Below are 22,863 nucleotides of genomic sequence, written 5' to 3'. Positions count from 1 at the left end.
TAAGCAGGAGGTTTAAAACAAACGACGTTATTTTGTCACCTAAGGCTCAGCCGCCCTATGGACCTCCCTGCCAGAGGCTGGTGTGAAGGCTGAGATTGCAGCAGGGCTCAGACAAGCCCTAGCTAAGCTCCTGGAGGACAGGTCCATCAGTGGTGGTTAGCTGGGACACACAGGGCTGGTGTCCCGTTTGCCAGGAGCTGGGGATGGGTGAGAGGGAAGGAATCATTTGCTGATCCCCTGCTCTGTTCACTCCCTCTGGGGCACCTGGCATCAGCCACTGTCAGCAGCTGGGCGAGATGGACCTTTGGTCTGACCTAGTCTGGCTGTTCTTAGGCCCAGAAAGGGGCTGGTGTAGCAGCCAGCGGGGGTGGGGGCGAGTGTCTCTGCTAGTTGCTGTCCTGCGTTCAGAGCTTTGATCCCGCAGGGCCGGCGTGATGTGATTGGCTTTTAAAACGACCATGAGAACTATTATTGTAACCACTGTCCTGGGTTTGCACCGAGTCGCGGGCTGAGTGATGTAGCTACTGAAAGCCGGCGACTCCCGAAAGCTGGGTGTGTTGCCCTTATGCCTGTAGCATTTGTATACGTAGAGTTCCAGACCGGTGCTGGGCTTGAATTAGGAATGTTAGTTTCCGGGCGAGCCCAGTAGGAGGCAAGGCAACCTAGCGCCAACGGCGTGCCGGCCAGGTCAAGCAGCACTTGGATCCAATCCACAGCTGAGGAATTTGCCTGGGGACGTGCAGGCTGGCACAGTGGTTCCCAGCCAGGGTTATGTGTACCCTGGGGACACACTGAGGTCTTCAACTCAGCTACAGCTTTGCCCAGTTCTGCAACACACGACATGAAATCATTAGTAAAGTCAGTGCCATCTGAAAGCTGAGTCAGACAATGGCTTGGTTCTACTGCTTCATAGGCCTTACGCTGAAATGTACGTACCGTATGTCATTTCCATTCCAATTCACAGCGTGCATAAGAAGAAAGGCAGCTCGTTTGCCAGAGTCGTCTGCTGTGACATTGTAGCGTGGTTTTGTAAGCAGATTTTAAGTGAGGTGTAACTTGGTAGGATGCAAAACAGATCTGACTCCTGCAAAGGGTACAGTCACCTGGAAAGGCTGCATGGCACTTGGTCCAAGACCTCAGAGATGGTGTTTCTTGACTGGTGATACACGTCGCACTAAGGGGGATGTGAGCGGAGTCGGGGAGGTTTCCAATAAACTCTTTTTTTTAAGGGGCACTTTATAAACAAAGGTTGAGAAACACTGCTGTGGGAGCCAGGCAATGGCGGAACACCCCAAAAAGGCCTGGCCAGGCAACCTGCTCATGTGACAGGCTCCACTTAGCACATGCTGCCACCCGGGGGGAAACAATGGATTTCACCCCACTTGCTGACCCTGAGGGCCCTCCATTTTGTCTTCATCTTCAAACCCTCTCATCACTTCAGGAACAGCTCTGCTATGAGCTGAACCAGGATCACTGCCCTGTCCAAAGGGTGTATCAGAATCCTAAAATGCTAGGACTGGAAGGGACCTCGAGAGGCCATCGACTCCAGCCCCCTGCCCCAATGGCAGCACCAATTACTGTCTAAACCATCCCTGACAGACATCTGTCTAACCTGTTCTTAAATATCTCCAGCGATGGAGATTCCACAACCTCCCTTGGCAATTTATTCCAGTGTTTGACCACCCTGACAGTTAGGAACTTTTTCCTAATGTCCAACCTAAACCTCCCTTGCTGCAGTTTAAGCCCATTGCCTCTTGTTCTATCCTCAGAGGCCAAGAAGAACAAGTTTTCTCCCTGCTCCTTATGACACCCTTTTAGATACCTGAAAACCGCTATCATGTCTCCTCAATCTTCTCTTTTCCAAACTAAACAAGCCCAATTCTTTCAGCCTTTCTTCATAGGTCAAATTCTCTAGCCCTTTAATCATTCTTGTCGCTCTTTTCTGGACCCTCTCCAATTTCTCCACATCTCTTTTGAACTGCGGTGCCCAGAACTGGACACAATACTCCAGCTGAGGCCTAACCAGCGCAGAGTAGAGCGGGAGAATGACTTCTCGTGTCTTGTTCACAGCACACCTGTTAACGCATCCCAGAATCATGTTTGCTTTTTTTGCAACAGCATCGCCCTGTTGACTCATATTTAGCTTGTGGTCCACTATAACCCATAGGTCCCTTTCTGCTGTAGTCGTTCCTAGACACACACTCCCCATTCTGCATGTGTGACACTGATTGTTCCTTCCCAAGTGGAGCACTTTGCATTTGTCCTTATTAAACTTCATCCTGGTTCCCTCAGACCATTTCTCCAATTTATCCAGATCATTTTGAATTTGACCCTCTCCTCCAAAGCAGTTGCAACCCCTCCCAGCTTGGTATCATCTGCAAACTTACTCCAGCAACTTTTAAAGACAACAGCTATTCCACCTGCTGCAGCCTGTCTGTAAGTCGATTGCTTTAACAATTCTAAGCTGCGTCTACACGTGCACGCTACTTCGAAGTAGCGGCACCAACTTCGACGTTAGGCGGCGAGACGTCGAAGTCGCTAACCTCATGAGGAGATAGGAATAGCGCCCTACTTCGACGTTCAACGTCGAAGTAGGGACCGTGTAGACGATCCGCGTCCTGCAACGTCGAAATTGCTGGGTCCTCCATGGCGGCCATCAGCTGGGGGGTTGAGAGATGCTCTCTCTCCAGCCCCTGCGGGGCTCTATGGTCAGCGTGGGCAGCAGCCTTTAGCCCAGGGCTTCTGGCTGCTTCTGCGGCAGCTGGGGATCTATGCTGCAGGCACAGGGTCTGCAACCAGTTGTCAGCTCTGTGTATCTTGTGTTGTTCAGTGCAACTGTGTCTGGGAGGGGCCCTTTAAGGGAGCAGCTGGCTGTTGAGTCCGCCCTGTGACCCTGTCTGCAGCTGTGCCTGGCATCCCTATTTCGATGTGTGCTACTTTGACGTGTAGACGTTCCCTCGCTGCGCCTATTTCGATGTTGGGCTGAGCAACGTCGAAGTTGAACATCGACGTTGCCGGCCCTGGAGGACGTGTAGACATTATTCATCGAAATAGGCTATTTCGATGTCGCAGCATCGAAATAAGCTATTTCGATGTTGGCTGCACGTGTAGACGTAGCCCTACTCTCCCCCTGTTCGTTCATTTTCTTTCTTCCTTTCTTTCTATTAATTAACCTTTAGATTTTTAGATGCTAAAGGATTGGCCCCACATGCTGGTTTGGGTGAGCTCTAAGTATACGCTGACCTGGGAATGGGGCTGGTCCTTTGGGACTGGAAGAACCAGTGAGATGGACGAGATGGGGTTTCATAACTTCCCCTCTGTGTAAGGAGGGCACTGGTACAGCCCAAGGGAAGCTGGCATGTGCAAGGGAATTGCTGGTGTGACGTCTTGCTGCAGAGGTGCTGCACATGGCTGGTTGGGTGCCGTATAGTGCAGAGCCCCCAGTCCTGGGCTGTCAGTCGCCTGGTTTGGGGCAGTTTGCCCTGATTTGGTTTGCTCACCTGTGCCTGGAATAACCATCAATATTACAAGGGGCAAGAGACTCCTGGAGTGGTGAACTGACATGCCCAGGGACCTCAGCAGCTCAGTGGCGGAGCTGAGACTAGGCACCAGCTCTCCTGAGTCCCAGCCTCTGCTCCAGACAATCACACTGCATTGGGCAGATGGGGTCCTTAGAGTGTCACTGCTGCCAGCTGGGCACCAAGCACCGTGGCTGGGATGCGAACCAGCTCCTGGCCACGGCACCCCCCCCCCGCAGCCACACCATGTCCCATCAGTGGCTCCTCTTCCAGGCTGGGGGGGAGAATCCACCTTCACCCCTACTAGTACCCCAGGGCCTGCCCCAAGCCCTGGCTTAGCACTGACTGGCACTGTGCCCTGCCACCCGGTGCAGCCAGGAGCCCAGGGGCTGTGTACGGAGCCCATCCAGAGCAATGTTGCTCACTTGGCTGAAACAGCAGGCTCAGGCTCAGGCCCAGTGCTGAGAAGCGCAGGGGTGTGAGGGACAGACTGGGGCACGTCTTTGTGCACTGGGCCTTGTGGCTCCTGGCTCTGCCATTTCCCTGCCCTGGGAATGAGGGGTTGCCGTTCCCTCCTTGGTTTCATAGCTTCCCTTTCGCCATTCCCCCACATAGCCCTGAGTTGCTTACCAGGGCTACACAAGCCTCATGCTCCAAAACGGAAAGCTATTCCTGCGGCCACTACAGGAGAATCGCCACTGGCAGTGTAGAGCCTATGACACAGTCAAGCAGTTCTGATTCCATGCAGAAGAGGGCAGCAGAGATGCGCAGCTGCCTGCTCATTGCAGTAGAACTAATCCTGCTGCTTCCGAGGGGTGCTGTGGGGACAAATCCATACTGGCAGCCCAGCAGACCCACCAGTCAGGGAGCAGGCAGGGGAGTCGGGGGGGGGCGTGGTCTAGCCAGGCTGCTGGTTCTTGCTGTAGCTGTAGCAGGACTGCCCTGTCCTGGGGTTGGGGCTCTTCCCAGCCCCTCCAGGCTGAGCCGTGCCGAAGGCAGCCGCTGGGCTCTGGGGGCTGCCCTGGGAGTGGCCTCACAGCCCTGAACCCCACCCACCGGGCCTGGAAACCCCCATGCTCCCACCTGCGACCCATCTGCCTGGGTCAAGTCAGCCTGGAGAAGTTGACCTCTGACCTTCCCTGCATGGCTGGCTGCTCAGGGCCTTCCTCCCGGGTACCAACTGCACCTCTGTCAGCAATCGGAGCTCTGGCCTTGCAACCCGGGCTGTGAGCTCAGCCTCAGGGGCCTGGCAAGGGGCTGGTGCCAGGCCCTGCAGCGAGTGCAGGCAACCGGACTCGGTGGCCTCTGGAGGTCCCTTCCACTGCTATCATGACTTTAAATCCCCAGCAGAGGCCTGGCTCAGAGGCAAACCACCCCCCCTGCTCCAAAGCGGGAGTGCCCTGGTGGTACAGCCCTGGCTGGCATTGCCACGGCACGCACCCCCTTCCAGGGCTCAAGCTCAGCCGATCAGCCGCCAGCCCCCAGCTCTTTCCCAGAGTCGCTGCTCCCCAGTGCGGTCCCCTGCCCCGTGGGGCTGGCTGGCGTTCCTCGGCCTGGAGGAGCCGTTTCCGCTCGGCTGCACTCACAGCCGTGGCGTTTGCTTGTGGCTCCTCTGCCGAGCGCACATGTGGCTGTGGGAGGGTGGGATAATTCAGTGGTTAGCGCAGCGGCCTTGTAAACCAGTGTTGGGAGTTCGCTCCTGGAGGGGCCCTTCCAGGGCAGGTCCGATTTAGGACACACAAACGAAAAGTCCAGCAGGGCTGGCGCTGGGTCCTGCCGTGGGCGCAGGGACTGATGCTGGAGGTCCTGTCCAGGGCTGTCGGATATGTACGGCCCTGTCTGTGCCGGTGGCTGGGGTGCTGGCAGGCTTGGGGCTGGTTGCTAGCTGGTGGGGATGAGGCAGTGACTTCCTGGGGCAGGTTTACCCACACGCGGGTTTCTTGCCCTGAAGCAGGGGGGCTGGGTGCTGGGCGGAAGGCTGGGTGGCCCAGCACCGCGGAGGGAGGTTCGGCAGGCGGTCGTGGGCGCTGCGCAGGGCTTGCATTTTGCTCAGCGGGAGTTGGGTTCTGGATGCTGCGGTAGGGGAGGCTGGCAGCCCACCAGAGGGATGGTCAGGTGGGGTGGGGCAGCCCTGGGATGGGGGTGCTGAGCTTTGGGCTGGGGCACCACAGAGAACCTGAGGGGCAGCAGGGGCTGATCTGCCCCAAGGGAGACATCTGGCTTGGCAGCACCCCCGCCCCCACCCCACCCCAGCACAGCCCAGGCCAACTATCCTGAGTGCAGCCAGGGTCAAGGGGACCAGCTCGGGGCTGCAGCACATTTAAACCCCAGGCGCTTCCTGGCTGGCTTTGGGGGCTGCCCACAGGAGCAGGGGCAGAGGAGGCTGGCGGTAGAGGAGGCTCTCAGCACCATGGGATCTGGTCCCAGTGCTCAGGGCCCAGATGTGGAAGGGGGGCAGCTCTGCTCCCCCCATGGAGGAGGGTGTGTCCCTCACACACCTCCCCTAGCAGAGCTGGGGGAGCCGGAGGGGTGATGTGGGGGCAAGATAAAAGGGTCAGGCTCTGGGAATAGCTGAGCCCATGGGGGGGAGGGTCTCCCACAACTCGCAGGCTGGATCCAGGGGTGCTGGGGCCTGACCCCGACCGAGACCCAAGCGCAGCCCGTGGCGCCGGACTCCCCGCGCCTGGGGCAGTGCAAGGGCTGGGCAGGCGGGGTTCCCATGGGCCACAGCACAGCTGAGCCCGAGCTGAGCCCGTTGCTCGGGGGTGCAGGGCGGGCTGACCACGCCGCTGCCGCGGCCGGGCTGGGCAGGGCCCTGCACTGGGGGTCGCCCGGGGCCCGCAGGGAAAGGGGATCTGTGGGGGGGCTGCTGAGCCGCCCTCGTGCCGAGCTCCCCGGGCCGCGGGCCCCCACCGCCTCCTCTCGTCGCCGCCCAGCCGGGGGGGCTCCTCCGCAGCGATTTGCCCGCAGCCCTTCCGCCGCCTGGGTCCCCCCTTCCTCCTTCCCGCCTCGCCCGGGGCCCAGGCCTTCCGGCGCGCGGCGCAGCCCTGGGGGCAGGGGCCCCAGCTCGGCTGGCAAAGGGGCTGCCCCCGCCTTGGCTGGGGGCGGGGGGGGACCGGGATCGGGACCTGCCCCCCCCGGGCGGGTCCCCACGGGCCGCCCGCTCTGTGCGCCGGGGGTGGCCGAGCCCGAAGGGGCCGCGCGAGTCCCGCCGGCCGGAGCCGGGCAGCCCCCGCTGCTCTCCTGGCGCCCCCTTCGCTGCTGCGCCCCCGCCCCCCCGGCCGCGGAGCTCCTGCGCCGGGAGAAGCTTCCCGGCCGCCCCCCCGCCAGGACTCGCGGGCGGCCGCCTGGGTGGTCCCGCTCGGCTCCGCTTTGCTGCGCGGTTGCCTAGCAGCTAATAACAGGCGATGTTTGCAAAGTAATTTGCCGCTTCCTGAGCCAATGGGAGCGGGAGCGCGCCCATCACCCCCCCACCCCCGGAGCTGGGAGGGAGGCCGCGGCCGGCGCCCAATGCAGCTGGGACGGGCTCCCCGGCGCACGGCGCAGCGCTCCGGCCCGCCCGCCCGCATGGCCCCGGGGCTGGCCGCATGATGTGGGGAGGGGCCCCCCGGAGCAGAGCGGAGCCCTCGGACGCTGCCCCCCGGATTCCCGCCTCGCCGGACCATGACCTCGGAGCCCCGCTGCGCGCCGGGCCCCGCTCCGCCCCGCAGGGCAGCCGGCTGCGCCCACGCCGCGGCGCCCGAGCGGGTCCCCAAGGTGAGCGCGCGGCGCGTCCCACGGGGCCCGGCGGGGGAAGGGCCGGGCTGGAGCTGCGGGGCAGAGCGCAGGAGGAGGAGACGCCGGCAGGCGCGTAGGGGCTCGGGGGGCGGCGGGAGGGGGGTGCCCGCCGGGCCCCGCACCTGCGCACCCCTGACGCTGCCTCTCCCCGCAGGGCCAGGCCGGGGGCCCCGCGGCCCCGCTGTGGCTGCGGGCCAGGTTCCAGGCGCTGCTCTTCGCGCTGGGCTGCCGCATCCAGCGGCACTGCGGCAAGGTGCTGCTGGCCGGGCTGCTGGCCTTCGGCGCCCTGGCGCTGGGGCTGCGGGCAGCCGCCATCGAGACGGACCTGGAGCAGCTCTGGGTGGAAGGTAAGAGCCGGGCAGGGGCTGCGCGGGCCGGAGGGGGACGCTATGGGCTCAGGACAGCCTTGGCGCTGTGGGGCAGGGCTGGCTGGAGGGCGCTGTGGGGCAGGGCTGGCCGGAGGACGCTGTGGGGCAGGGCTGGCCGGAGGCCGGAGGACGCTGTAGGGCAGGGCTGGCTGGAGGGCGCTGTGGGGCCGGAGGACGCTGTGGGGCAGGGCTGGCTGGAGGGCGCTGTGGGGCAGGGCTGGCCGGAGGCAGTGGGGCCGGAGGACGCTGTGGGGCAGGGCTGGCCGGAGGCAGTGGGGCCGGAGGACGCTGTAGGGCAGGGCTGGCTGGAGGGCGCTGTGGGGCCGGAGGACGCTGGAGGGCAGGGCTGGCTGGAGGGCGCTGTGGGGCCGGAGGACGCTGTGGGGCAGGGCTGGCCGGAGGCAGTGGGGCCGGAGGGCGCTGTGGGGCGGGGCGGTGGCTCCCACTCGTGCCCTGCCCTGCCGGGGTGGGGGGTGCGGTCCGCACACGCCGAGCCGCGCGGGAGAGCCCGCTGGGGAGCGCTGCCCCCGGGCCCGGGCCTTGCTCCCACTCGGGCGGTGGCCCGGGACCGGCGCCTGCGGAGACCTGGGCCCCGCGACGTGCCAGCCCCGTGCCAGCCTCCGCCTCTGGCCGCGACCCGCCCCACGGCCCCGGGCGCGCCCTGGCAGAGCCCCGCGCCGGGGAGAGGTGCCGGGGGCCGCGTGGGCTTTGCTGGGGCCTGGCTGCGCTCCGGGCCGGGCTGGAATCTGCCCGGGGCCGCGTCCTGCTGCGCTGCGCTCGGGCGTGGCCGGCCCGGGAGGCGGCGCTGGGGGGGAGCCGGTGGCTGCCCCGGCCGGACTTTCCCAGCCCCGCTGCGCGTGTGTGGTCCGGGCCCCCCCGGCCGTGAGCGCCGGCGAAGGTCACACACCTGTTTGGCGCGGGGGGCGGGGACGCCGGGGAGCTCTCCTGCCCCTCCCCCCCTCTGCGTTGCGGGCCTGGGGCACAAAGGCCCGGGCCAGCGCCAGCCGCGGCGGTTCGGCGTTTACCCCCAGGAGCCCCCCGCCCCCTCCTTCAGTGAAGCGGCCGGACCGGGCTCCGCTCCCTGGGCCCGGGGCTGGGAGGTGGGTGATGGCCCAGACCCTCCCTCCGGGGTGTGGGGACGCGGGTCGCGGTCCTGCGGGGGGTCGGCTCCTCTCTGCTCCGGATCAGATCTCAGCCGCGGGGAGGGGGGGTCAGCTGATGGGGGGGTGCGCTGGCAGTGCAGTGCTGGGCTGGGCTGGGCAGTGCTGTGCTATGCAGTGCTGGGCAGTGCTGTGTAGGGCAGTGTTGCATAGTGGTGGGCAGTGCAGTGTAGGGTAGTGTTGCATAGTGCTGTGCTGTGCTGGGCAGTGCAGTATACAGCAGTGTTGTGCTGTGCTATGCAGTGCTGGGCAGTGCTGTGTAGGGCAGTGTTGCCTAGTGCTGTGCTGTGCTGGGCAGTGCAGTATACAGCAGTGTTGTGCTGGGCTGTGCAGTGCAGTGTTGGGCAGTGTTGCGTAGTGCTGGGCAGTGCTGTGCTATGCAGTGCTGGGCAGTGTTGCGTAGTGCTGGGCTGTGCAGTGCAGTGTTGGGCAGTGTTGTGCTGGGCTGTGCAGTGTTGCGTAGTGCTGGGCTGGGCTGGGCTGGGCTGTGCAGTCTTGGGCAGTGTAGAGCAGTGTTGCATAGTGGTGGGCAGTGCAGTGTAGGGCAGTGTTGTGCAGTGCAGTGCTGGGCTGGGCAGTGCAGTGTGGTGCAGTGCTGGCTCAGGACAGCCCAAGAAGACATTTGTGCTGTGTGCCCGTGGTGGCTGTGCAGGCGTTGTGGCCCTGCCATGGGCAGTGTGGGTGAGAGGAGGGATGGGGTGGGATCCAAGTCTGACTCGCTGGCTGGGCTTGGGGCAGATCCAGCTGCCGCTCTGTGCCTCAGTTTCCCCAGGACAGGCTGCTGATTGGCTTCACCTGCTTGGTAGCACCGGGAGGGGGTGAGGCTGGCGCCTGCCCTGGTACTTGGAATGTGCAGCGCCGGGCGCTGCTGCTGCCAGCCGGGGAATCTGCCCAGGCCAGATGAGCCCTGGGGGCTGGCCCCACGCTCCCGAGGCTGGGTGAGACAGCGATGGGTGCTCCGTGCCAAGAGGCCCCGCCCCGGGCTGTGCAGCATGTGGGTGCCAGGGCAGAGCCCGGAGCCGGCCAAGCAGCTGCAGCGGGACCCAAGGGAAGCAGAGGGCCTGGCAGACAGTTGCTGGAGGTGAGTTCTGCAGGCACTTGCCCATGTGGCTCTGGCCTCGCCTGGCAGGGCCGTGCTGGCCCTGCCCGCTACCGTGTCCCGCCCTGCTCCCCCCACCGACTTCACTGCGGCAGCCACAGGCCCCCAGAGCGTCTCCAGAGCTCAGGTGAGGAGGATCCAGCTCTCGCCAGCCCCCACAGCCTGTCTGGAGCTCCCTGCAGGCCTTGGCTGGGCAGAGCCCTGCGGGGGGCTCCCCTCTCCGCCTCCCACCCTGTCTGGGCCCTCCACACCAGGCTCCCCCACACGCTGGCTGGAGAATCGGGCCCTCGGTTAGCGGGTCAGGGTGGCTGGAATTCACCGCAGTGCGGGGGCCGTGCTGAGCAGGGTTTGGGGCGGAGGGGGCGGCTGTCCTTCCTCTCCCATGCTGTGCAGGGGTGCGGAGCGGCAGGTCGGACGCGGGCTGCTCCAGACGCTTGCTGAGAGGCAGTGCCTGGGCCGAGGGTGCAAAGGCGCGGGCGATGTCCATGCTCAGTGGCTGCCCCTGAGCCCTGGAACTGCAGGCAGCCGCTCAGTGCCACTCCAGCCCCTCCGCCCACAGGCACGGCTGCGAGGGGGCTGCTGCCAGGGCAGGGACCCCCGGTAGCATTCCATAAGCCGCCCGCCCCGCTGCCCTGGGGCCATGCCACAGTGACCCCCCTCCATCCGCTGCACCTGGGCTGCCCCCTTCCTACAGCTGGCTGGGGCAGGGTGGCAGCCCTGGCTCGGCTCAGCCCAGCGCTGCCCCTCGGTGCATGTGGAGAAGGTCAGGCCCAGGAGGTGCCTCTCCCCTGGGCTGAGCTGGGGGCCCCCACGGCTGCTGAGGGTCCCTTTCCACAGGGGCCGTTTGGCAGCACGCTGGAGGACTGAGCCAGCCAGGGAGGCTCAGATCCGTGCACCAGGGCTGGGCCGGGTCCCACAGGCCAGGGGCGCCACGTGGGACACTTAGAACCAGCCTGTGCAGCCACCACAGAGGGGTGGGCTCAGGTGGGCGGGGGCCTTGTACCAGCACAGGCACCCCGGCAGTGCAGCCGGCTGCCCCAGGCCCAGCGCCCCTCTCTGGGGGCAGAGCCTGCTGGTGGGGGTGTCTCTGCCCCAGGGCGTGGTGCCAGCTGCCTCCTCTTCTCCCAGCTGGGGCGGGGGGGGCTGGGTCTGCCCTGCTGCTGCGTGCGGGCTAGAAGCAGGTAGGCCCCAGAGCGGCACAGACCAGGCACGGCACACCCGGCTGCAGCATGGTGTGCCCCCAGGCTGGCACTGGTGCCTAGAGGAGCTAGCAGGGCCTGGCCACTGAGAGGGGGACTTGATTTTCACTCTCTTGCAAGGCACCCAGGGTAAAGCCCCCTCGTGGGGGGCTGAGCAGCAGGCGGAGACACAAAGGCTCCCAGCAGGCCGGGGAACTTTCTCCCAGGTCCCGCACGGGAGGGGTTGGACTCTGGTGTCAGCACAGCTGGTGAGGCCGGGGCCGCTGGGCAGCCCTGGAGGTGCCTTCGGGTTTGCCGCCTGCACTCCTAACTCTCATGCTCCAGGGCAGGGGTCAGGCAGGGACTGCTCCTCCCTCAGGGCAGTGGGGGATTCTCGGTCTCCTTCCGCGGGGGGTGGCCCCGGCTGCAGCTGGGAGAGGGGGCGGGGGGCAGGGAGTTGGCGCTCCTCCAGGTGTGCCCGGCTGGGCCGTGCCCCGGTGAGCCTGGCAGGGACCTGGGTGTATTTTCCCTTCCTCAGCAGCCTGCAGGCACGTCCCTGGCCAGGGGAGTCGGTGCCTCTCCATTCATGTTTCCTGCATTGTGGGGCCCGGGGGTGTCCCCCGCCTGTTCTCCGAGGGCTGCAGCCCCTTGGGGGCCAGGCGAGGGGCGGAGACGGAGCTCTGGGTGTCCTCTCGGGCTGTAGAGCCCGGCCTGTGCCCCCGGCCCAGCTCCTGTCCCACCCAGAGCCGTGAGCAGCAGCGGGCCGGCCGGGGAGGGGCCCGCTCCTGTCCGCTGGCCCAGCCCGGTGGGGCGCTCCCGCAGGCCCGTGGCGGGAGTCCTCCCCCGCTGGACGCCGGCAGGGCGACCTGCGGGAGCCGGGCGGGCTGGGGCGGAGGGGCCCGCACCCGGGAGCCGCCTGGGGGAATGTCCCCTGGGGCACCTCGGAGACAAGGAGCCCCCGGCTGGGGCTTGAGTCACCTCCGGCCACCTGGCAGCTCTTCCCGGCCGGCTGGGGCGGGGGCGGCTCCCCCGCGGGGAGCAGCGGTGCCCGGCCCCGGGCAGGGACTGGAAGCCGGGGCTGGCTGCGGGCGGGGAGGGGGCTGCTGAGCCCGGTCCCTGCGGATCAGCCCGCGGCCTCCCTGGGAGGGCGTGGGGGGGGAGCGCCCGGGCGTGGGGGGAGCTGGTCCTCGGCGCTCACCGAGCCCCCACCCCGGCCCCCAGCTCTGGGGCAGCAACGCCCCCTGGAGGCCGCTGGGGCCCCGGGCGCCCTGTGCCCCCCTCAGCGGCCGATCAGCCAGACCGCCGGGGTCCGGAGCTAGCCGGATACGGGGCTGGCCGGGGGCGTGGGAGCGGAGCGGGGTGCAGGACGCGCCGTCCTTTGGGACCGTCGCCTCTGGCCGGCGGCCCCTTTGCTGCTGCCCTGGGCCCGAGTGCCCGCCCGGTTCCTCTGCAGCGCCCGTCTGTGCCCGCGTCCTCCCCGCGGCCCGCTGCGCTGGGCGAGCCGTGCGGGAGCGCAGCCCCTCGGACCCTGCCTTGCAGCCAGCTCCACCCGCTCAAAGCTCTGCCCCGGCCGCCGGGAGACGGGCTCTGCAGCATCTGCTGCCCGCGGCCCGGGCTGGGGCTCCAGGCGCCTTCTGCGGGTGACGGCCTGGCTCGGTGCGCCCCAACTCGGGGGGGTGGAGGGGGGATCTTCCTGCTCCCCCTCGAGGGACCCGCTGCTGGCGGGGCTGGCTGGAAAATGTCCCGTGAGTTTTGGGGGGCGGCTGCGGGCGGACGGGCGGGCGCGTTTGGGGCTGGGGCTGGGGCTGGGAGGGGGCCGAGGGGAGCGTGTTGGTCTCCGCTTCCTCTCCGGGCCCGGCCCAGCGCCCTGCGGGCTGAGTGAAGGCAGCAGCGGCAGGAGGGCCCGGGCCGGCCCCGCACCGCGGCCCATTAGCAGGCGGCGCAGCGCCCAAGGCGGCCGCTTTCCAGAGGCTGATTAGCATAATTAGGCCCGGCAGCCTCATGCATATGGAAATGAGCCGGGCCTGCCGGCCAGCGCCCATGGGAATTTACGGCAGCGCTGCCCGCAGTCTGGTCAGTGAGTGGCCCCCAGCCGGCTCCCCGCCCCCTTTGCCCCCTAGTCCCTGGGAGCTCCCTGGGGAGCGGCCGTTTCCCTGCCCCGGGCCCTGACCTGGTGTGGCTGGGGGCAGCCGCGGGCGCAAAGGCGGCGCAAGGTGGGGGGCGTGTGACCGGCGGCGTTCACCCCCCCAGCCCGGGCTCTCCGCCCAGCCAGCGGGCGGGTCCATCGCGGCGTGTGCGGGGGGGGGGGGGGTAGCGATGAGCCGCCCAGGCAGCGGGCGGGTCCATGTCGGGGTGTGCGGAGGGGTGTGGACCATGAGCCGCCCAGGCAGCGGGCGGGTCCATGTCGAGGTGTGCCGGGGGGTGGGGACCATGAGCCGCCCAGCCAGCGGGCGGATCCATGTCGAGGTGTGCCGGGGGGTGGGGACCATGAGCCGCCCAGCCAGCGGGCGGGTCCATGTAGCTGTGTGCCGGGGGGTGGGGACTATGAGCTGCCCAGCCAGCGGGCGGGTCCATGTAGGGGTGTTCGCGGGGGGGTGGTCTATGAGCTGCCCAGCCCAGGCGCCCACGTGCTTGTACCCTCTGCCCCTCCCCCCGGAGCGCCCCCCCCCCCCCGGCTGTGTTGTGACAGGCCGGGCTGGCGGGCTCGAGCCTCACGGCTCCATCCAGCGCGCCCTAATCCCGCTAATCCGGCAGGCGTGTGAGCGCCCGGGCCGGGGGAGGCCGCGGCGGTGCCTCTGTGCGGCCGGCGCGCAGCACGCGGCCAGGCCCCCCCCGGGCCGAAGCGGGCTCAGGATCAGGCCCGTGGCTGGCCCCGGCCGCGCACTGGTGCTGGGCCGAGGGTGGGGGACGCCCCAGGCAGCCAAGGCCCCGTCCTGCGTGCGCCCAGGTGCCACCTGGCTCATCCCCCGCTGCTAGCAGCGCTGCAGGGAGCCTGGCGGGCGGGGGCAGCCAGGGCCTGGTGCAGCGAGGGGCCCGGCCCGGCCATGGGTCGCCCCCCCCCCAGCGCTGGGCCGCTTTCCCATTGCTGCCGCCGGCCGGCTGCTCGCAGGGCCGTGAGGCGGGGTGCTCCCCGGGCTGGCGGTGCGGTGCGGGAGGCCTCGGCCGGGGCTGGGTGGTGTGCACTTCCCTGCTGCTGGTGCATCTCATGCACGGCCACCCCTGCGCACCGCGGGGCTGGGAAATAGCCCTGGGATGCACACACGGGGCATTGCAGAAGGTGGCCCTTACCAGGTGTATTAGCCTGGCACCTGGTGGCCGCAGCTGATCTGGGCCCCCTTGTGCTAGGTGCTGCACAGAGACAAGCCCTATCCCAAAGCGCTCCCAAGCTACATGGACAAAGGCAGGGCTGTTAGCCCCATTGCACAGATGGGGAAACTGAGGCACGGGCACATGCCCCAGGTCTTCCCCAAAGCTCTGAGGAATTGAACCCAGATTGCTGGAGTCCCAGCCCAGCCCTTTGGCTGCAGACCCTCCCCACTTTCCTGGGAGCCTGGTGATGTCTCAGTGCTTCCGGTGTGAGGTGCCAGACACGGGCAGTGGGTACCATGGGCTGGAGGAGGAGCCAGGCCTCACCCATATTCCACCTCCTGACTCCCCACTCTGCGTCCTGCTCTGGGGCTCCCCCTGCGCAGTGGGCGCAGCTCAGACTGCATTGCCTGCCCTCCTACTGCTCCAGGCCTGGGAGAGCTAGCCTGGGGCCAGGGCAGGTGGCCGCAGTGCAGCGGGGCACAGAAGGGGCAGGGCCCCAGGTGGAAGGGGAGGGGCTGTGAGCGAGCTGCTCCAGCTGTTGGTTTATGCGCTGCCCATGGTGCTGGAGGCCCAAGGACTTGCTGACGTGTCACAGTGTGACGTCATGGTTCTTCTAGACTGGAAGGGACCTCTGGAGATCACCCCATCCCATGCCGTGCCCTGCACTCCTGGCAGGGCCAAGGGTTTTCTCGGCCAGTGTTAATCAGTCAAGCTCCCAGTTTCTTGGGCAAGGCACAGTCGAGGTCAAAACTTGAGAGTAAACAACAAAGCCGCCACCACGAACACCAGTCCGCAGACAGAAAGATTGTGGGGCTCTTCCCCAGCAGCGGGTGCTTCGCCGTTGGGCCACGATCTAGCTTTTGGCACCTTCGGCTCAGCCCGTCCCTGACCGGTGTTTGTCCAGCTCCCCTGAGCCAGGCTCCGTCATGTCCTGCAGCAGTTCAGTCCAGGGGTGATCTATGCTGGTGGTTTTTTCCTAATGGCTGGCCTGAGCCGCTCCTCCCGCGATGGAAGCCCATTGTTTCTGGGCCTGGCCTTGGAGAACAGTTCTCCCTGCTGCTAGTAACAGCCGAGTCCGCACGTGAGAACCGTCCCCACGTCCCCATTGTGGCTTCTCGTAGGCATACTCGGTTTTTCCAGACCTTTATGCGGCCTGAAGTGGAGTGATTTGCATTTGCCCTTATTGAATTTCATCCTATTTCCCGCCGACGGTTTCTCCAGTTTGCCCAGGGCATTTTGCCTTACAGCCCTGTCCTCCCACACGCTTGCCGCCCTGCCCAGCTCGGCGCTGTCTGCAGACTTAGGACTGAACTCGCGGTGGCACTGCTCTCCATCACACGCCCCTCTCTGAATCCTGCGGGGAGCCAGCGTCCCATTCGGTGCGATGCTGTGTGATTGTGGGGCACATCAGGGGACCCAGGCCCTGTGTGATAGAGTTGTGGGTTATACAAGTCAGGGGGAGGTGAGGCTGTGTGGGACAACGTGAGTTGTGTCAGGGGCCCCGAGGCTCTGGGTGTGGCGCTGTTGTGGGTGGTATTAGGGACTGTGCACCATAGATCCAGGTGCCAGCCTGCCCCCCATGTCCCATACTGGTGCCCTGCCCAGAGGGCTGGCTCTGTGGCGGGCTGGGGTGGCCCAGGCTGCCATGTGTCTCTCTGTGCCCCTGGGCCTGGCTTTCCTCATCCGGCTGGGGGAGGGTGCTGGCTCGCACCAGGCCTCTCGCTGGGTGAGTGAGCTGCTGTTCGCTTATGTCTGGCGCAGTCCTGGGCCTTCTGCCCTTCTTACGGGCCCTGGGTCCTGTGGTGGGACCCCACAGCACTGTGTGGCTGGTATGGCACATGGCCGCCTACCCTGCATGGTCTTTAGCCCCACTGCTGCCATGGGGAAACTGAGGCACACAGCCTGCCATCTGAGTCACCTGATTGTCCCCCCCAGCTCCAGATGCTCATCGTCCCAGCCCTGCCGGTGGGGGGGAGGGGAGGGGGGATAGCACTGTGGTCGTCATTCCTAACCTGCCCCACCCATCGGTTTCTCAGCAGGGCGACCGGATGTCTCCCTTTCCCAGGGACCATCCTATTCTGGTGCCCCCAAGGACACTCCCAAGGGGTGATGCCCAAATGGATGCTAGTCTGGATGGCCGGGGGGGCTGCCGGTGACCATAGAAAGGGCATTTGGGCACCCCTCCCATAAAGGCCTCTGGGAGGTGCGGTGGGGACAGCCTGCTGCTGGAGCCAGGAGAGCAGGGTTCACAAACCTTACAGCCCTGGCTTGGCTAGACACTGCTGCTGCAGCTAGGGTGCAGGTGAGGGGTTCCCTGGGAGCGCTGTTCCTGTGTCGGCCTTTAGTGCAGGAGCATCTGGGGCAGCAGGGCAGCCTTCCCCGGCCCCACCCCCCGAGATGAGCTGGGGGTCGCAGGAGGCCCAGAAGCCACTGTTGCCTGTGACCTGCTGCCCCTTGCTGGCAGCCTCGGCTCAGAGGCCCAGGTCTCGGGGGGGGCCACAGGCCGAGCTCCCGGCTCAGGCCCGGGGCTGCTTTGTGGGGGCAGCAGGGGACAGGTTGCTGCCTGCTCCCAGGGAGCCCTTCTCCCGGTGTTGTTCAGCCGTGGGGCACACGTGAGAGTGAGGCTGGTTCCCGGGCCCCTGCGCTCCCCATGCGGCTCTGTGCCAGGCCGCAGATGCTGGCCTAGTTCTCAGGCCAGCTCTTTGGCCGGGCTCAGGGCTGTGGGAGCAGAATACCATGTGCGGGGCCCTTACCCAGGCTTTCTCCTGCAGCGGGTTGTGTGGGTGCCAGCCGGGGGGGCACTGCTAGGCTGTCAGGATGGGTGGCAGGGAGCAGGTGGCGGGAAGGGCTTGGGGGCATTGGTGGAGGAGCGGGCATGGCTGTGCGGTAACTCTCCCTGCCAGGTTAGGGGGCAGCCAGGCAGGCTGTGGTGCTATTGCCAGACTGGCACACCTGGACTGCGGAGGGAATCCCACGCTGCCCGGCTCCAGCAAGGCCCTGGCTCCAACCGGCCGCTTGCTCCCGCCCAGCTCAGTCTGCAGGTGGGCATACGGGGCAGCACGTGGGGGGGTAGTGCCCTGTGGTGGAAATCAGCCCCTGGCTCTCTGGCTGCAGGTGGGCATACGGGGTAGCACGCACCGTGCCAGGCTGGGGGCAGCACGTGGGGGGGTAGTGCCCTGTGGCGGAAGTCAGCCCCTGGCTCTCTGGCTGCAGGGATGGTGGTGCTGGGGGTGGCCTGGGTCCCCTTCTGCCTCACACCCCAGGTGACAGTGGCTTGGTGACACTGCATGACAGGTGCAGGCGATGGAGCTGCATGTCCGGTCTCTGTGCAGCAGCCGTGGGCACTTCCCTGCGCCTCCCAAGTTTGGGGACCCGTGTGCCTGTGGCCCCCTCCGGATGCCCAATGACCTGACCCTTAGCCCTGTGCTGGGGCAGGGGGAGCCTGTGGTGATGGCACCTGGGACAGCAGGGAGCCAAGGGAGCGAGTGGGCAGTCCAGTCTCAGAGAGGGGCAGCGCCCAGGGCAGGACCTGGGGCCGGCGATGCTCCTCGGCAGGGGCAGTGCTGGGCGGCCCTGTGCAGCTGGGCTGCGAGCTGGCCTGGGCGACAGCTGGTGCGCGGGGTGCAATGGGTTGTGCTGTGCGGAGCCTGGGTGGCATGATGCGGTTGCTATAGCAACCAACAGAGAGCGCCCCTGAAGAGTCAAGCATGGGGCAGCATCAGCTCCACCCCTTGGCCCATCCGCAGGCACCAGGCGCCGTCAGGGTGGTCCTCGCTCCAGCAGCTGGCCTGGCCCTTCCGCCCCCGTCTCCCTCCCTCGCTCGCCGGGTGGAGCCCGGTGCTGGCTGCCTGGGTTCAGTCCCTGGCTCTGGCAGGGCCTTCTCCCCCAGCCCTGGGCCTGGCATTGAGGTGGGAGGCTGGCTGGGGCAGCCCCGTCGCTTGCTCGGGGTCTCTGCAGCCCCTGAGCCTGGCTGGGCCCTGCAGCCGCTGCCGGAGAGCCAGTGGCGATGCCAGCCCCGGGTCTGTGCCAGCGAGAAACGCCCCGGAGAGGTTCTGCTCTGCTGGGGGTAGGCGGCAGTGCCAGGCTGCGCTGTGGGAAGCAGGGTGATCGTTCCCCAGGCCTGGCGCACTCAGGGACCACAGCGCTGCCCTGCGCGGCTCCCAGGTGGCAGACCCAGGGCAGCGTCTGTGCCACACTCATCTGATACATGGAGAGCAGCTGCCCATGGAGTGCGTGGCTACCGGGGCTCCGGGTCGTCACCCACTAGCTCTGGCCAAGCTGCGCGGACCTGCAGCCTCAGTGGGGCCAGGCCAGGCTCTGCCAGTGACATGAGGCCTCTGGTTTTTACCCTGCGCTGGGCCTGGAGCGGCGCCAGGGGGATCTGGGCCAGTTGTGGGGGGTGATGGGGCATTGCTCCTGCCCCACGGCTCCCTGGCCTTCGACATGCTGAGCTCCCCTCTGCCTGGGGAAGGAGCCGGGCAGTTGCGCGCTCCAGGCCCTGGGGCTTGGAGATTGGGGGCTGGCTGCTCCCCACCTGGCCGGCCCCTGATGGGGAGCAGTGCTGCCGGGCTGGGGGGGGGCCCAAGGGCTGGGGTAGCTGGGAGCAGAAGGGCCGTGCAGGAGAAAGCCGAGTGCGCCTTTTGTTAATTGCAGGGCAGGAGAATTTGCGTCGCCCTCCTCATTAGCATGCTCAGTGTTGCCATCTTCCGGCTGGCAGGGCCCCCTCGCTCTGGGCCGACCGCGGCTGGCAGGGTGCTGCGCCCACAGCTGCGGCTGGGCCCTGGGGTGGGCACGTGCCTGGTGCCAGCCCAGGGCCTGGACTGGCCTAGCCTGGCCAGCGCCTCGGCCACCCATTCACACTGCGCTTGGCAGCCCGACTGCAGCCTTGTTTCATGTCTCTCCCTGCTTAATTAGGGGCTTGGAATTTGAGGCTTCCTTAGTGGCCTTTGAAGCTGGTGGTGGTTCAGCGCCCTGTTCCAAATTAGCACTAATTACAAGGGACGGCTTTCGGCGCCCCCGCCACTCCCCCCACTCCCCGGCAGATGTGCAGGTATTCCTGCGGGGGTGAGTGTTGGCAACGACAGACGCAAGGAAATCCCCAGCAGCCGGACTGCCAGCTCGGGGAGTGGGATGGCTGGGGGAGCAGGATGCCTGTGGCATCTCGTGAGGGGCAGGGGAGGTTCAGGGCAGTGGGACTGCTGCGGGAACCGTGGGGCTCAGGCAGTGGGATAGCTGTGGGTCTTGTGGGGCAGGCAGGCCGGGGGACAGGCCTGGCAGCTTGCTAGCAGGTGCTGTTGGTCGGTCGGTCTGTCTGTCCAACCTCCCAACTCCCCCCCGTGCCTGTCGCCTCCCCCACCTCCCAGCTGGGTTTCTCCAGGGTAGCTCAGCTAAGCCCGGAGCAGCTCAGTGCACCTCCTGCCTGACCTCCCAAGCAGCCGTTGATGGTTTGGAAGCGGCCCTGCCACCCCCGCGCCCCCCCCACATCTCTCCGGCCCATTTCACAGGCCATTTGGCTCCCCTGACCTGGATCCTGCACCACTGGCAACTGAGTGGCCCCAGCTGTTCCCTGGGCCCTGCAGGGTGGGCGGGATGGAAAAATCAAAGCGTGAAAGAAATAATGAGTAATTAAAGGCGAAGATTCTGTTGCTTATTTGTGGTCTGTTTCTCGCTGCGCTCGGCCTCCCGTGCGCTGGCCGGCAGCCAGAGCTGGTGGGTCCTGTGCTGAGCCGGGAGCGGAGGAGGGGTGCAGAGCAGTGGGGGCCTGCGGCGTTCCCTCCCTCCCTCCCTCCCAGCCTCCCGGCTGCTCCCAGCCGCGCTCGCGGCTTTAGGACTGCTCTGTCTGAGGTTTGCTGGAGCCGGGGCCTGTGGCCTGGACAGCGGCTGACTGTGACCAGGGTGGGCTGCACCTCAGGGAAACTGCGGGGGAGATAGGTCACTGCCAGGCTCTGCTCCCCCTTGGCATGCCCTGTGGGGTTAGATGGGAGTTCTTCTGCGCCCTGCCATGGGCATGGGCAGCGCCGGGCGCAGAGGGGCCCTGGGCCCGATAAGAAATGAGTGAGAGGAGGAATCCTGGGCAGGCCGAGTGCTCTGTGGAAGGGGATGGAAAGGCCTGAGCTGGATAAGAAAGCTGGGGGGGGGCCTAACTGAGCAATTGCCTCTGCTGGAGAGAAGCACAGGGCGCCCCGAGCCCTCCAGCACCCGTCGGGTGGGGCTATGTGAGGTGCATGTGGTACAGGTGACTGCCAGCTCCCCCGCTGGAGCGCCTGCGGGCGGGGGACAACCAGCAGGGGCTGGAGGGTGAGGCTGAAGGTGTGTCCGGCCCTGGCTGCAGCCGCAGGCCTGGCATTGCAGTGGCCCAGATGGTGAATTTGCAGTGAAGAGCGACCGTCCCAGCCTCTGGCCAAGCCATGCCAACGCCGGGTTCAGGGATTTTGTTGGGAGCTGCGTGAGTGGGGGTCAGCCTGGGCCAGGCCTGCCATAGAGCAATGACTGTTCCCGGCCCCCGAGAGTGAGCCCGCCGTGGGCTCCCTTGCTGTAAATGCTTGTGGGGAGGGCGTTGCTTCCTCGTCGGTTTCCCTTCGGGTTAACCTGTGGGGGGCCGGGTACGGTACCACACTTTGCCCAGATTACACCCTCCTGGGGCTGGGCTCGGCACGCAGTGTCACAGCAAACGCAGCCTTAAAGCCCCTCCCAGCTTGTCATTAGACCCAGGAAAGGAGTCAGGGAAAGCCTGTGAAGTGGTGGGGGGTGAACCCAACCTCTGTTGTACCCCCCCAGGCCCCGCTCCCATGAGCCGGAGTCCGTGTGAAGCAGGAAAAGGCCCTTGGCTGACTGCTGCTTGCGACGCTCTCCCTGGCTTGGGCTGCGGCTGCAGTGGTTAGGGGCGGCGACCTCGGCTGGGTCCTTCTCGCCGCTCTGGTCCGGGCATCCCTGAAGGCCCGGGGCGCAGCCGGGCTGGTGGGACTTGCTCCAGCAGCCCCCATCTGTTCCTTTTGCCTGTCTGTGCCCACAAAATCCCTTCCTTTAAGGCCCCAGCAATGGGGCCGCGGGTGGGCCAGCCCAGCCTCTGGGGATTGTTCCACCAGCCCAGCCTCATATCTGACAGGTCGACCTTGGCACATTAACGTCGAGCTGCACATCATCTGGCCTTGGGTGACGGCAGCTCTGGGTCAGCAAAGCGTGGTTCTCTGCAGCCCATTTCCTCACCCCAGGTGCTTTTGTTAGGTTAGCGACGAGCGTAGCCGCTGGGGAACTTGTCACAGCTGAGCTCGCAACTGGACTAACCTTGCAGGCCCAGCAGGTCTCAGGAGCCGTAAGAACATCTGCCCCCCACCCCGCTCACTGGTGTCCCTTCGTTCTCTCCCCAGCCGGTAGCCGCGTCAGCCAGGAGCTCCAGTACACAAAAGAGAAGCTGGGGGAAGAATACGTCTACACCTCCCAAATGCTGATCCAGACCCCGAAGCGGGAAGGGGAGAACGTCCTCACCCAGGAGGCCCTGCAGCTGCACCTCCAGGCGGCCCAGGCTGCCAGCAAAGTGCAGGTCTCGCTCTATGGAAAGTGAGTGTGATGGGAGAGGGCTGCAGGTTGTGGGGGTCTGGATTACACCCTCCCCTTTCCCAACCCCCCACCCCTTGACAGCCCTAGGGCCCTGCCCCTTCTAGCGTCCCACGCCCCGCCCCACAACAGCCCTGGAGCCCCGCCCCTCCTGCCGCCCCACCCCCCCAACAGCCCTGGGGCCCCGCCCCTCCTGGCGCCCCCCCCCCCAGCCCTGAGGCCCCACCTCTCCTGGCATCCCACCCCCCGACAGCCCTCGGGCCCCGCCCCTCCTGGCGTCCCACCCCACTGACAGCCCTGAGGCCCTGCCCCTCCTGGCGCCCCCCCCCCCCCGACAGCCCTGGGGCTCCGCTCCTCCTGGCGCCCCACCCCCACCCCGACAGCCCTGGGGCTCCGCTCCTCCTGGCGCCCCACCCCACTGACAGCCCTGGGGCCCTGCCCCTCCTGGCGCCCCACCCCACTGACAGCCCTGGGGCCCCACCCCTCCTGGCGCCCCACCCCACTGACAGCCCTGGGGCCCTGCCCCTCTTGGCGCCCAGCCCCACAGAGCTGCCTCTGGCCTTCTCACCTTCCTTTCGTTTCTCCGCTTCTTTTCCCAGGTCCTGGGACCTGAACAAAATCTGCTACAAGTCTGGCGTCCCCCTCCTCGAGAACGGCATGATCGAGCGGGTGAGGCCGGGGGCCAGCCCAGCCTGGCGGGAATTGCCCCACAGTGCCCGGGAAATCCGTGACGGCTGGTTGCCCGGGGCCGGGGGCTTGCGGGGGGCTGGCCCCAAAAGCCGGCATCACCCATGCAGGCACGAGGGGCGCTTGCTCTGCAGAAGCTGCTGAGGTTGGAGGCCCTGGGGAATGCTGAGCGGCACCATGCGGCTGGGTTCCGCAGGTGGCACACAGTGAGGG

General features: G+C 66.4%; 1 protein-coding gene across 1 annotated transcript in view; it reads left to right on the top strand.

Annotated features, from left to right (window-relative positions):
* Nucleotides 1–7,079: 7,079 nt before the first annotated feature.
* Nucleotides 7,080–22,863, top strand: part of PTCH2 (patched 2) — a 34,608-nt gene continuing 18,824 nt past the window's right edge. Inside the window, exons 1-4 of the mRNA XM_075002396.1 lie at nucleotides 7,080–7,274; nucleotides 7,450–7,642; nucleotides 21,777–21,966; nucleotides 22,563–22,632. Of these exons, the coding sequence (XP_074858497.1) occupies nucleotides 7,182–7,274; nucleotides 7,450–7,642; nucleotides 21,777–21,966; nucleotides 22,563–22,632 (546 nt within the window). The 5' untranslated portion in view covers nucleotides 7,080–7,181. The remainder of the gene's footprint in view (nucleotides 7,275–7,449; nucleotides 7,643–21,776; nucleotides 21,967–22,562; nucleotides 22,633–22,863) is intronic.

Source organism: Carettochelys insculpta, chromosome 9 (genome assembly GCF_033958435.1).
Source record: "Carettochelys insculpta isolate YL-2023 chromosome 9, ASM3395843v1, whole genome shotgun sequence".
NCBI classification, from domain to species: Eukaryota; Metazoa; Chordata; order Testudines; family Carettochelyidae; genus Carettochelys; species Carettochelys insculpta.
The sequence above is the reverse complement of the archived record's forward strand: the minus strand, read 5'-3'. Positions and strand labels throughout refer to the sequence as shown.